The sequence below is a fragment of the Sminthopsis crassicaudata genome, chromosome 5 (genome assembly GCF_048593235.1).
Source record: "Sminthopsis crassicaudata isolate SCR6 chromosome 5, ASM4859323v1, whole genome shotgun sequence".
Taxonomy (NCBI): domain Eukaryota; kingdom Metazoa; phylum Chordata; class Mammalia; order Dasyuromorphia; family Dasyuridae; genus Sminthopsis; species Sminthopsis crassicaudata.
In genome coordinates, this window is record NC_133621.1 from 250,820,826 (window position 1) to 250,835,985 (window position 15,160).

At 33.7% G+C, this 15,160-nt stretch overlaps 1 protein-coding gene across 14 annotated transcripts in view; it reads right to left on the reverse strand.

Annotated features, from left to right (window-relative positions):
• Window positions 1-15,160, reverse strand: part of OSBPL8 (oxysterol binding protein like 8) — a 236,004-nt gene that overhangs the window by 68,271 nt on the left and 152,573 nt on the right. For all 14 annotated transcript variants that reach the window (XM_074270816.1, XM_074270813.1, XM_074270814.1 and 11 more), the window contains one exon: window positions 12,076-12,153. In XM_074270816.1, the coding sequence (XP_074126917.1) occupies window positions 12,076-12,153 (78 nt within the window). The remainder of the gene's footprint in view (window positions 1-12,075; window positions 12,154-15,160) is intronic.

Consider the following 15,160-nt stretch of genomic DNA (forward strand, 5'->3'; position numbering starts at 1 on the left):
CTAGAAGAGATCTGACTTACAGATGATCGGATCAGTCACCTTTACTTTACAATCAAGATAATGGACTCCCAAAAAGGTTAAGTCACTCAGAGCCATGTAACTAGGAAAAAGCAGCAGTAAGACTAAAAACTTATGTTCCAAGAGTCTAGTTTAGTGTTCTTTCCTAGGGAAAATCAGGGTTGCCTATTAAGCCTGAAAGTCAGGAAAAAGTAAATACAAACCTTGGCTTGATTATATTTATTTATTCATTTAACAAATCACCAAGCTTTTATCTTCAAAAAAAAAAAAAATCACTTGTTAGGTAATCTGTAAAAGAAATATTAATATAATCTCGAAATATAAATTTACCAACACAGAAAAATTTCCTAACAGCAAACCTGGATGAAATGGTATGACAATAAAATGTTATTTAAAAATTCTGTATGCACAGATTTCTTTCAAAACTCAATCTATTCATGAGCTTGATTTGTAATAAATTACAATACTGAGCTAACCATTTAGTTAATGGAAAGGACAGAAAGTTTGTAAAAAATAAAAAGGAAAATTCTTTTCTGTTATACGGAATTTAATTCTGCAAGTTTACCTTCAATGTTTAAGGGGTTGGGGCCAGTAAGCATTTATTTCAAAGGAAGGTAAAACTAGTGCCCTGTCTCAGAAGCTCAGAAGTTGAGTAGAGGGTTGACAAGGTCAGACATGCACTTTGATAGCTTAGTAAAATTTTTTTCTTTCCACAATCTTCTCCCACTTTATCCAAATTTATAATTTACATGTCACCCTCAATTTCTCACTCTCTTTCACCTATTTTATTACCAGGTCTTGTTGATTCTATCTCACAGCACCTCTCTTAGAAGCTTTTCTTCATCACCTCATGCCTAAACTATTACAAATGCCTTGATTGTTCTCTATTTCTCCCCATTGCAGTAAACTCTTCTATAGCAAAACTTAAGTCTACTATACATTTTAAGTTACTTATACTTAAAACTGCACCAAGACTTTTGGGACATCCTAAGTATTAAACTGTATCATACCAAATACCTTTAAGCAACAGCAAAAAAAAAAAAAAAAAGTTACATTTTAAAATGATAATGCTTGTTATGAAGGCAAAGTACTTATGTATTATCTCTAAAAAACAAAAAAAAATTTCTTAGTTAAAAAAGGTAGTGTATATTAAAAAATTAATTGGTATGATTGTTGTCTTAATTTGATTTTCCAAGGAAAACTGAACTTTAAACTTCCTTTTTTTTTTTTTTTAAGGCACTTAAAACAAAATCAGAGAGAAAACATCTAAAATGTGAAATTTTACTTATATCTTTTGTTTTTATATTACCAGCATTTTCCAATACAATTTTCCCTAATCCCTTCTTGCTCTGTGAACCCAGTGCTTACAACAACAACAATAACAACAAAATAACCAAACAAATAATTCAACAAAACTTAAAAAAAAAAAAATCAAAAAGGGCCAGCTGGGTAAAGCAGTAGACAGAACACCAGCCCTGAAATCATGAGGATCTGAGTTCACATCTGGCCTCAGACACTTAACACTTTATAGTTAACCCCAATTGCCTCAGCAAAAAAAAAAAAAAAAATCAAAGAAAATATGATATCCCATGAAATGTTATATACCTTATACAACTCTACCTCTGCAAAGAAGATAGAAAGTACTTCCTCACAGCTTGGAAGTACTTATAATTTTTAGAACATTCAGTTTCAATTATTGTTCTTTCAACATTTCTTTATCTTATTATCAATAAGTATACTGTTTTACTGGTCTGTTTCTATCAGTAAATGTTTTTTCCATGCATCTCTGTATCATACTATTTCTTATAGCACAGGAATATATTATCACATTCATTTAACACAATTTATTTAACCATTTCCCAATTGCTGGTCATTTACTTTACAAGTACAAAAAGCCTTGCACTATCTATTGGCAGCATAAGAATTTTCTTTTTAGCATTTACCTCTTATACCTTATTTTCGTACTACTGGAATTTCTATGTAAAAGGGTATGGGCATTTTTAGTTCTTTTCTTAATACAATTTTTTTTCCCAACACCTTTAAACCAAATTTCCACAACATTTTCTTTTTCCTAATCTCCTAAGTATTAACATCATTACCAACAACCCAGGCTTATAATTTAGGTGTTATTCTTAGCTTTCATTCTCACTCATACCCAGTCTGTTGCACCGTTTTGTTTATTCTACTTCATAGCTCTCCTCCTGGAGACCTCTCCCATAACTTCTGCCTTATCTGTTACAAGTAACCTCTGGGGGTCTCTTTGCCTTGTTACTCTCCATTTCAATCCATCCTCTATAACCATTTTAATCCCAACTTTTAAAAGTTTACATGTCTTGTGCATGTGTAGTTCTGCCTATTAGAAAAGACTAAACAGCAAGAAGATAGTACTTTTAAGAGATTTATACTCTAGAAAGGGCAATGAGATAGTGCAGTGGATAGAAAGTGGAACCTGAAATCTAGCAGAAAAAATGAGAAGCCCATAATATCCATATAAAGGGGATATTTTAGGAGCAGACTATTTCATGGTGAATGTTTCTATGAGTAAAGAGTGAAAACAACTTCAAAAATGTGTGTGAACTAATCCAAAGGGGAGTGAACAGAATGAGTTAACAATTCATATAGCAACAATCACACTGTAAAAAAGAATAAGTATTAATGGAAGTATTAATAAAATCATCAATCATGCTTCCAGAGGCCTAATGGGAAAGAATGCTATTCATTTCCTCATAGAGAAGTGATGGACTAACCATGCAAAATGAGACATTCTTTTTATGTTTTTGATATGATCAATAAGGTAATTTGTTTTACTTGACTATACATATTTGTTACAAGTGCTTGTTTATTGTACCCCAACCCCAAATTAAAAAAAAAGCCAATCAACATTAAAAAGGGTAAAGGACCCATATGTGCAAAAATGTTTGTAGTAGATCTTTTTGGAGTGGCAAGAAATTGGAAATCAAGTAGATCCCCTTCAGCTAAAGACTGGCTGAATTATTGTTTCTATTCTACCCCTGTTCGGGTGCCAAAATGCCAAGGTCCCAGCTAGCTCCTCTGAAGGGCTCAGAATAAGTTCTTGTCAGGATAAGCAAAAGTCCTTGCCCCACATTGGGTGCCAAAGTGTAATATTCTGTTGTCTCCAGAAACTGCCAATTGCTCTCTGGGAGGAGATCTGCTGTCTCAACTCAATCTCCCGGCCAGACTCTTCTTTCTGTAGAGAGGAATCCCAACTCTGACCTAGAGTAGACTCACTTCTCCAGGCCCAATGTTGTCTCTTTTATCCTCCCAGAGATTGTAGTGAGAACTCAACGAGGCTTGTGAGAAACACTTCAACCAATGAACTTGGTCCTTTTAAAGGGGCATGTGAGAACTCCAGAGCTTAAAGGCTTCTTTAACTCAGGCTTCTTAGAGGTGCAAATTTATTTTAAACATGTAAAACTCTATCTCAGAACTCCTTTTAAAGGTGTAATCTCCTTTAAATATATAAACTCCTCCTCAGAAGTTCAAAGGTGAAAACTCTCCTTAAAGGCCGGAATCAAAGGTGTGAACTAGAGAATTGTTAAGTACCAATTTAGCACTTAGTAAGAACCTAACAGTGGTGGTATTGAATAGAATGGATAATACTATGCCATTGCTATCTGTTATCAGTTAATATTGTTATCCTAAAATAACAGTTAATACTGTTATCCTAAAATAACAGTTAATACTGTTATCAATTACTGTTAAAAAGTTAATACTGTTATCCTAAAATATCAACTGTTCTAAAAGAAATGATGAATAGACTGATTTCAGAAGTCTGGAAAGATTAATATGAACTTATCAGAACCAGTAGAACACTGTACACAGTAACAGAAAGATTGGTCATATCAACTATGACAGACTTAGCTCTTCTCCACAATACAAGTCAATTCCCTTTTCCCCCCTGACATTTTAAAATTTTATTTTATTGATAAAAACAGAGTAAGAAAAAAGAAAAACAGCAAAATACAAAACAAAAGAGAACATTGCCATGTGTCCAGCAGAACATATGAGATGATTCAAAATATATAACCAGAAATTACCAGTTCAAGAAAGTATATATTCTTCTAATAATGTAGAAGAAATTATATTCATGAATGTTCATCTTTCTTTACTTCCTTGTAAATTGTTCTTTTGTTCTCTATTGTGCACTTTATTTTCTCCCCTTTCATCCTTCCCAACATTCCCACGCAATAATTAAGAAAAGATATATTTGTGTATACATATGTAGATATGTACATACACATACATACACACATATCTTTCCTATCTATGCTGACTCTTTGCTTTAATTTTGCTCCTTAGTTTGCCTTGCTATTTTAATAAACTTTCCTACACCCAAGGATCCCTCTCTTGTGTTCTTCCCTCACCCTTTGCTTTCCCATTCACCCATTCCCTCCCCACTTATTTCTTTATACATTTTAGAGGCTGCTATACCCTTCATGGTGTGTGTGTGTATACATAGTTGCCTATTTAACCCATTCCCAAAGTGAGTGGGTTTTCAGAACTACAGCCTTCCTTTTCCCTCTAATGCCTGTGTCTAGTCTTCCTCTGCCCCTCATTTGTATGACAAAATTACTATTTTTACCTTACTCTGTTCCCAATCTTTTGAGTTACCCTATTGCTGATGTCAATCTTAAATATATGATATACATTTCCCATGTTAAAAAAAAAAAATTGTCCATGTTGAGTTCCTTGAATTTATCTTTGATATTGGTTGTCATGTTAAATTTGGGTTTGATTGAAAGTCTTGAAAATTTGCAAATTTGCTGAATGTCCATTTTTTTTCTCATTCTATATTATAAATAATTTTGCTGGATGTGATATTTTTGGCCACAGGCCTTTACTATGGTTGATGATAAGTCTGGTATAATTCTAACTGAAACTCCAGCATATTAAAAAATTTTTTCTTGTTTTTTGAAAAATTTTCTCTTTGATCTGGGAATTTTGAAATTTGGATATAATATTCCTGTGTGTTTTCCACAAAGGATCTCTTTAAAGTGGTAATAAGTGGTTTTTTTTCTATTTCTACTTTCCTCTCATGTTCTAACATTCCAGGATAATTTTCTTGGATTATTCCTTGCATTACTGTGTGAAGGTTCTTTTTTTTTTTTTTTTTTTTTGTCACAACTTTCAATTATTGTTGTATTTTCTCCTCTTGACCTGTTCTCAAGGTCTGTCATTTTTTTTTCTTATAAAATGTTTCGCATTCTGTTCCATTTTTTCCATTTTTTATTATCTATTTTGTTATTTATTGGTTTCTTATAGCTTTATTAGCTTTCCCTTGCTCAATTCTAATTTTCAAAAAAATTATTTTCACTTCTGAGACTCTTATCTCCTTTTCTATTTGGTTAACTTTTTTTTCATAATCTTCTTGTTTTTCTTTTTTCTTTCTTTCTTTTTTTTCTTTTTTTCTGAGGCTGGGGTTAAGTGACTTGCCCAGGATCACACAGCTAGGAAGTGTTAAGTGTCTGAGACCAGATTTGAACTCGGGTCCTCCTAAATTCAGGGCTGGTGCTCTATCCACTGCGCCACCTAGCTGCCCCTTAATCTTCTTGTTTTTTGAATTTTACTTTTTTTTCTTTTTAGTTTTAGTTTTTCCTCAATGTTTCTTATTTGATTTTTGAATTCTTTTTGAGTTCTTCTATAAATTCTCTCTGGGCAAGGAGCCATTTCACATTATTCTAAGGTAGAAGCTTTCTTTACTTCAGTGTCCTCCTCGGTAGATGAACCCTGGTCTTCTTTGTTCCTATAGTTCATATGGTTTTGTTCTTTCGTGTTAGCCAGTTCATTTTTTTTTTTTTAAACAAGATGTATTAATGTAAGTACCTCTAATGTAGGGGTAAAGATAGTGCCTCTAGATTCACTTCAACTCTCCCCTACGACCAGGAACTCCAAACCAAGAGTTCCACTCTCCTGCAAGTGCCCAAAGCCAGCAGTGTCCTTGCTCCACTGCCTCTGCATCCATCATAGGTGCTGGTTCTTTCTTGCCCAGGACTACATCTCTGCAGCACAGTTGGGCCTGGCATTCCCTCAGCTTTCTGGACTCAAACTTAGACTCTACACACAATCCAGAAAATGAAATTTTCTGTAGTTCCTGCAGAGGCTCCAGCCAAAACCAATTAACCCTAGAACTCCCCACTAGCCGTTTCTGTGGAGCTAGCCTGGAATTATTTTGCACTTCATACAAGTTAATCCCTAGCCCAGGATCTTTCTTCAGATCTTCTAGGGTTGTACCTAAGGATCCCCGTTCTGTCCCAAGCCTTCCTGATTTTTCACCAGTCTGTGAACATAAATTTGTTGTATTTGTAAATCTGGAGAGTGTGAAATTTACTAACCTACTCAGCCATCTTCCCAGAATCCTTCCATTCTATTCAATTCCAACAGTTTTAGGTGAAAAATGCCATATCTGCATTCTGAGAAAAAGCTATGAAGATTGAATGCAGATCCAAAGCATACGGTTTTATTTTTTTTTATTATTATTTTCCTTTTCTTTTGATTTTTCTTTTGCAACACAACTAATATGGAAATACATTTAAAATGAATGTACTTGTATAATCTATATCAGATTGCTTGCTGAATTTGAGAAGGGGGAGGAAGAACTCAAAATCTTATAAAAGCAAATGTTGAAAACTGCCTTTACATATAATTAGAAAATACTATTAAGTGAAAAAAATTAAAGAAAAATATCTTTAAAAATATAGAAATAAAATAAAATATATACATTATATAAAGAAGGTAGCATTCAAACAATGTTGAAGGAGAATTCAGCAAGAGAAAATAAGTATTATGGAGGAATATTGGAAGGATATGCCATTCCAAAAGCAACAACTGAATAAAACTTTATTTTCCAAAAAAATGGGAACTATTATGCAGAAAACTAAGGGGAGTATTTCAGTTTGACTAGAGTATAAAGTATATAAAAGGAAATAGTATTAGGCAAGGATATAAAGGTAGTCTTAAGCCAGACAGCAAAAAGGAAGACTGTGAGCTAAATGTTTAAATCACTGAAAACCTAGAGGTTGGTCAATAACAGCACTGAAGATGAGTTAAAAGTGACATAAATGAAATGCATAAACTTTGAAAGAAAAAATATTGAAAGATGTAGGGAGAGGAAAGACACTTAGAAGCAAGAAGTACTCCATTCTCTCCTTATGGTACATATCCCACAGAATGATTTCCATCATCTATCATGGTAAATATGAGAAAAGTATGCATTATACTCGGGAGAATTCCAGGTTGTGCAAAGGAATACTGATTGAAAAACTAGATGGTGAAAAAAGTCAAGAAGAGATGTGATTGTGGATTTCAAAGGATTCATAGTTCAAGGTATTAGCAGATGGATGCATTGGTTTGAAATGGGCTCAAGGAGAAGATGAGCTGATAAGAATAAGGATCAGGATGCAGCATACAGTCTGCCTTATTTTTTCACCTCCCACTCAATTTCCAATGCTTTGCAATGTGGCATCTCACCTGTCATTTGATAAACAGCTCTCACCAAGGTTAAAAATGAAGCCAATCAATGACTGCCTTTTTTCAATCCTTATTCCTCTTCACCACTATAGCTTTTCACACTGTAGAAACTGCTTCCTTGGCTTCTGTGACAATGGCCACTCCTACTTGTTCTCCACTTATCTGAATACATTCATCAATCATGCTTTCAGGGTTAAAAGCTGTCCTTCAGATTTTATACTGGGCCATCTTAATTTCTTTCACTATATTTTCTGTATTAGTGATCTCAGCAATATCCTTTTTTTTAATTTTAATTTTATTTTTAAAAAATTTTATTATTATAAATTTTTTTTTGACAGTACATATGCATGGGTAATTTTTTACAACATTATCCCTTGCACTCCCTTCTGTTCCAAATTTTCTCCTCCTTCCCTCCACCCCCTCCCCTAGATGGCAGGCATTCCCATACATATTAAATGTTATAGTATATCCTAGATACAATATTATGTGTGAAGAACTGAATTTCTTGTTACACAGGAAGATTTGGATTCAGAAGGTAAAAATAACCTGAGAAGATAAAGAAAAATGCAAACAGTTTACACTCATTTCCCAGTGTTCCTTCTCTGGGTGTAGCTGATTCTATCCATCATTGATCAATTGGATATGAATTAGATCTTCTCTTTGTCGAAGATATACACTTCCATCAGAATACATCCTCATACAGTATTGTTGTTGAAGTATATAATGATCTCCTGGTTCTGTTCATTTCACTCAGCATCAGGTCATGTAAATCTCTCCAAGCCTCTCTGTATTCATCTTCTGGTCATTTCTTACAGAAAATAATATTCCATAACATTCATATACCACAATTTACCCAACCATTCTCCAATTGATGGGCATCTATTCATTTTCCAGTTTCTAGACACTATGAAAAGGGCTGCCACAAACATTTTGGCACATACAGGTCCCTTACCCTTTTTATTTCTTTGGGATATAAGCCCAGTAGTAGCACTGCTGTTATCAAAAGGTATGCACAGTTTGTTAACTTATTGGGCATAATTCCAGATTGTTCTCCAGAATAGTTGGATTCTTTCACAACTCCACCAACAATGTCCCAGTTTTCCCACAGCCCCTCCAACATTTATCATTATTTGTTCTTGTCATCTTAGACAATCGGACAGGTGTGTAGTGTTATCTCAGAGTTGTCTTAATTTGCATTTTTCTGATCAACAGTGATTTGGAACACTTTCATATGAGTAGAAATAGTTTCAATTTCATCATCTGAAAATTGTCTGTTCATACTCTTTGACCATTTATCAATTGGAGAATGGCTTGATAGCAATCTACTTATTTAACTGCTAATCTCTCTCCTCTGCTCCAGGCAGATAATAAACTATGTTATATATCTTCACATGAATTTCATATAAATATATAAAACTTAACACTTCCAAAATGAGACTCACTATATTCCTTTTATAAGATACCTCTGAGGATTTTATAAAAAGTTCTCGATAATCATTTTAATAATAATGGTGACATAGTATTAAAGAAATGGGGGCAGCTAGGTGGTACAGTGGATAAAGCACTAACCCTGAATTCAGGAGAACCTGAGTTCAAGTCTAGTCTTAGACAATAACTCTTAGCTGTGTGACCCTGAGTAAGTCACTTAACTCCAATTGCTTCAGCAAATAAATGAATAAAAATTTAATAAAATAAAACAAAATTAAAGAACTGATATTTGGCCATCTCTCTTAGACCAAAGATCCCTCATGGAATCCATTCAAAATTTATATGCCCTTATAAGAATGTTCCTAAGAGTGGAAATTAAATCTCACTAATTAATAATTAATGAGAGAATATTACAATGAGAAGTAAATGTTTTCTAATGAGAGTCTGGAGGGAATGTGACGCTGATTGTTCAATTTTTATGCAAGGCAGTTGGTCAAAAATAATTATAGTTATAACATTTATCTGACAAAAGGGAGAAATCACTTTTTCCTAGACCCTGAGTAAAACAATGGGCTTAGAGTCTATCAATTCATCTAAAGGTAAGACCCTTTGAACAGAGTTCATTCTCTCAGTATTTCTCCTGCATTTCAGAAGGAAGCATTTCTCTCAGTATTTCTCCTGCATTTCAGAAGGCTTCCTGACTGACCTACCAGCACACATTTCTGAATGAAAAAATGGGGAAAAACCTTGGTCCTAAATCAATAATTAGTACAAGAGAGAAATTACCACTTCTATAACTTCCAAGTTTGGAATTTCTATTGAGGGTATTCAATTACCAACATTTGCAATCGCAGTATCAAAGTTGTTTTTCTATTTCTTACTTTTGTGGGAGAAATTTTTAGGAGATGGAGAAAGATTTAGACAAAATGAGGAAAAAAAAAATTGTGTAGAGGACTTGTAGTTTGGACTAGGTAAGCAGTCAGAATGTGTATCAGACATTGAATGTGGAGAAGAAAATTAACAAATTGGGAGCAACTGAGGAAAAATATAAAAAACAATCTTCCAATCCAGATATTGGTCCAGATTTTACTTCCTGGTTGAAAGAAAAGTAGGGGGGCAGCTAGGTGGCGCAGTGGATAGAGCACCAGCCCTGAATTCAGGAGGACCCCAGTTCAAATCTGGTCTTAGACACTTTATACTTCCTAGCTGTGTGACCCTAGGCAAGTCGCTTAACCCCAGCCTCAGAAAAGAAAAAAAAAAAAAAAAAAAAAAAAAAAACAAGAAAGAAAGGTAAGACAATTTAGATAGCTATAGGAGACAATCCAGTAAGAATGAGAGAAAAAAAGAGAATTAATAGTAACTAATAATTCCTTGACCTCAGAACTGAGGCAGCCATTTGTCAACCTGACAGACAGAGATGTTGGGTATGTATTCATGACAGAGAACACTTATGAAAATAGGTGACAAGTACCCACTTCAGTTGGGTATTGCTGTCAGAAAAATATTAAAAAGTACTATCAACATTTTTGAAGGTAAAGATCATAGGAGAACAAAGTTGTGTTTTTCTCAATGTGGCCTTGAAGGAAAGGGATGAAAATCATATCTGAGAACAGGATTTGTATCTCTAGACTACAGCCTACAATATAAGCATGACAAATTCTAAGACATAGATAGAATATACCTAATAGAAGTTGATAAAAATGTATTCAGCAGGTGTTTTGTACATCTAATCAAAAGAGTTTTGATGGTATTTCTTGCCAAAATGGTGACAAGCTCAAAATGCAGAATGAAATATACCTTTTTGGACTTGACCAAAATATGGATTTGTTTTGTTGGACTTTGCATGGTTAGGAGGGTTTTCATTTTTTTCCCCCTGATTATTTAATGGGGGAAGGAAGACACTCGAGGAATGAGAGGAAGAGATAAGTGGTTATATGAGGGAGAGATAATAAATGCCTTTAAAGCATGTTCAGATCACCTGACATGCTTGAACCTTGCCTTACATCTTATATTCCCCTACCATGTGGGTAAGATTGGTATCCTTTGATTGGCTGCATAATTGAATAAACTGTGTCTTTGAAACTACTAAAACTGAGATAGTTCTCTCTCCTCCATGTAGTTCACTCATATTGTAAGCATCATAAACTGAAGTAGGAAAGGGAATACCATCACACTCTCATATTCTCTCTGTCTCTCTCTCTCTCTCTCTCTCTCACACACACACACACACACACACACACACACACACACACACACACACACACACACAGGGAGTCTCTCCCTCTCTCTCTCTCTCTCTTTTTTTTTTTTTTTGCTGAGGCAACTGGGGACAAGTGACTTGCCCAGGGGCACACAATTAGGCAGTATTTAGTGTCTGAGGCCAGATTTGAACTTAGGTCTTCCTGACTTCAGGGCTGGTGCTCTATCCATTGAGCCATCTAGCTGCCCACACACAGTCTCTTTGACTCCAAAGAAAGGGCCTGGACATAACAATGTTTGCTCCTGTTCCACACATTTGTACTTCCCAGTTTCAGAGACAGTTAATGTTGCCTACACCTACCAGACCAAGGAATTATTTGCTTTCAAACATTTTGCCATGTAGCTTCTATTTCACCATACACTTTTAAAAACTGCCCTCTTGAAAATTACTGATGATCTCTTAATTGTCAAGGCTAATACACTTTTCTCAAACCTGATCTTTCTTGACTTCGTTGTAGTTTTTAATGCTATTGATTACCTCCTTCAGGATATGCTCTTTTTTCCTGCCTTTTGCAATACTGTCTTCTTCTCTACACCTGACCACTTCTCATTATTCTTTGAAAAATTTTCATGCAAGGCAAACCCATTAAGCATAAATATCCCCTAAGTATCTATATTATACTTTTTAGATTCTTTTTCCTTCTGGATTATCTTGCTTGGTAAATAACACTTACGGTTCTATCTTTTCTATGTAGATGATTCTCGGAACTATAAATCTAGTTCTAATCTCTCTCTTAAATTTCAGTTTCACATGAACAAACTGCCTGTTAAGACGCCTAAAATTGGGTATCCCAAAAGTCAAACAGAAAACTCAGAAAAGTTTTTTCAGTCGTTTTTAGAAATTAGTCAGTTAAAACAATATCATACTAAAAATTGGCTCACCTTAAGAGATTCCTTTTTGGTGAGCTTGTTTGAAGATGAAATGTCTTTCTCTGAGCCATTATAAAGTTTGGATTCAGACTGTAATTACAGAAAAATGAACAGAAAAGTAAAATTGATTGAACTCTTTTCTATCTAGCACTCATGATCATATAAAATCTTAAAATAATTTCTAAACACAGTAATAAAACTATGTCCATTTAATGCAATGATATACAGAAATACCCATGAAAGAAAGTTATTTTTGTGTACAATGTTTTTTTAAACAATTATGCATATAACCAAGTAATCTCATTTGATAAGTTATGAAGGTAAACAACAAATTTTGTGCATTTTCTATATTTCTTTCCAAAAGAAGTTGAAGAGATGTCATGTAAATTTTAGCCTTTCAAGGAATAAAAGCAATCCTGATAAATTGTTCAACTGTCAGTCTTGAAACTCATTAGTAGTACACTAACATTGGCAGAGATACAGTTGAGCAAAATATTTACATTACTTTACTTTTTACATGTTCTTCTGCGGACCAACCATGGTATTATGGAATGTACCAATTTAGCTTGTCCACAAGAACCATATTGTATTTAAAAATAAACTACTCAAACATTCAACTCCTTTCACTTTTTAAAAATACATTGTAAGCTGTATTAAAAAGAGAAATGCAATTCTAAAAAGTTCCTTCTAAAAGGTTGGTCCAACATAGTTACCTTTTTTTGTATCCTCAAAACTTGGCATAGTGAATGGCTACATAGTTGGTGCTTGCTGACTGACTGACATAGCTAGATGATATCAACAATAAATCTGTTACTTATTATCTAAAAGGAGAGAACACTATTTATTGCTTAAAAATCATTCACTTATCTTCAAAGGAAAGCATACTTGAAAGACAATTTAGACAAAGGTATAATAGCAGAAATTTATACAAACAAGTAGTTAAAGAGACAGGTAGGAAAACTTTGAAGGTTACATATTAAATTTATTTTAACTTCATATTTTGTATTGTTCATATTATATTATTATTTGTAGAGGGTCAAAATCAGTGGGGAAACTCTGGGTGAGGTATAAGACCCTTCAGCCCAGAGGGAACCTGCTAACAATGTCTGGTTCAGCTCCCCATCTCCCCTGAGGGCTTCCGATCTTCCTGAGAAGTCAAGGGGGTGATGACAACCTGTGTTGTAATTGAAGCAGAGTGATTCCAGGTGACAAACTAAATAGCAAGTTGTTTATGTGGTCCCATGTCCACAGTACTGTTTTTGTTACATTATAAAAAGGGAAAGTCCTTGAAATAAAGGAACTCCATTTTTCCACCATCCTCAGGAGTCCTGCCTCATCACTTCTCCACTAGGAAGATATATCTTAATCACCCCCACATGGGGGCTCTAGAAAACAATGGTATATTTTCACCCCAAGTTGGGAGCTCTAGAAAGCAGAATACAACAATTTTTTACATTATTACATATTTTATATTATACTTTTATTAATTATATATTATTTAAATTATTTCATTATACTTTTACATTTTGTATTTGAAAAGAGAAGCATGTACAATTCTTTTTTTTTTTTTTTAAACTATAGATTTGGATATACCTATTATAGTTGGTTAAATTAACCTTAGATTTTACAAGTTTTCATTTAAAAAAGCTAATTAAGTAAAGATTTAGATTTAGATCCCTACTCTTATGGAACTTACATTCCATCAGGAGAGAAAACACATACATACAAATATGTAAAGAAGATAAATACAAGACAGGTAAATACAAATTATTTAAGGAATGGAAGCAACTAGGTTGCTACAAGAGAAATTAGACAATGATTCACCAAGAAGTACTTGAAATGCATCATAAAAAGGAAAATGTGAGGAAGGAGGTCAGCTAGACTAAATGATAGAATAATAATAATATGTAATATGAAACTGAAAAAATAAACTGCCATATTGTGAAGGGTTTTGTATGCCACTAACAGGAATTAGTTAATATTTTATATTAGAGCTAATAGGAAGCCACTGAGTTCCTGAGTGGCTGTTACTGAGTTAACTGAATAACATGGTTAAATAATTATCTGAGAAAAAAATGATTTTGGTAGCTATGTGGAAGACATAGTCTTGTGATAGAGAGAACAATTAGAATTGTACTGCAATAAGTTAGAAACAGCCTTAATTCAGGTCATAGTTGAATGCTATGCGATACAAAGCCAGATATGAGAGATGTTGTAGAAATACCATTAGGTATTTTATGAAAAAAATAATGGAGTAGTAACATATCACTTGTCAAAAAAGAGATCTTAAAGAAGTATCATAAATTTTAATGTGTTTCTAGATCTCAAAGTGGCAGAATTTTCTAGGCTATGACAGAATAGGGACTTTGAATACCAGCATGTATGTGCACATCCTATCTCTTCTTTCCATCCAACAAGGGATTGCTAGGTTTTCCACCCTGTCTCACATTTTGTGAGCCTTGATTAAGGCCTATCAAATGAATAAATAGGAGTTTAAAGACTTTATTCCTCATATATTAAACCAGACTCTAGCTGCTTGAAAAATACAATTTATATTTTGAGCTTTTCAACTTCAAGTAAATCATTCATCCTTCTAGTCTACTATTTTCTGACACACATCACCTCCCACTTCTAACTAAACAACACTATTTCACATAAGTATTTTTAGTGTTAAGTATAATTAGTATCAGCACTTTAAGGACAACCAATATAATGTATTTAAAGCAATTTACATTCATTATGCTCTGAATACTAATGTCACATAAACCAAAATTCTGTAATTGAAATAATGATTAAAACATGCTACAAAAATGTGCACCATTCTCTGAAATGAAGGCAACAAGTTTACAAAAAGAATGAAGAAAAAAAACCCTTTATTAGGATGCAAGGGCATTTTTACGGAATAAAAAAATTGAATTTTTATAATCATTTCAGTTTGATTTGAAATAAAAAATTGATATTAGCAATCAAAGCTTGTCCCCAAGTTAATAGAACAAATTAAAAATAAAATCACCATAGCCAAAAAGCTAAGTCTTGGAAAATCAAAAACAGCAGAGAAATAAATAAGTGAAGATATGATAGGCAACTCCATGGACAA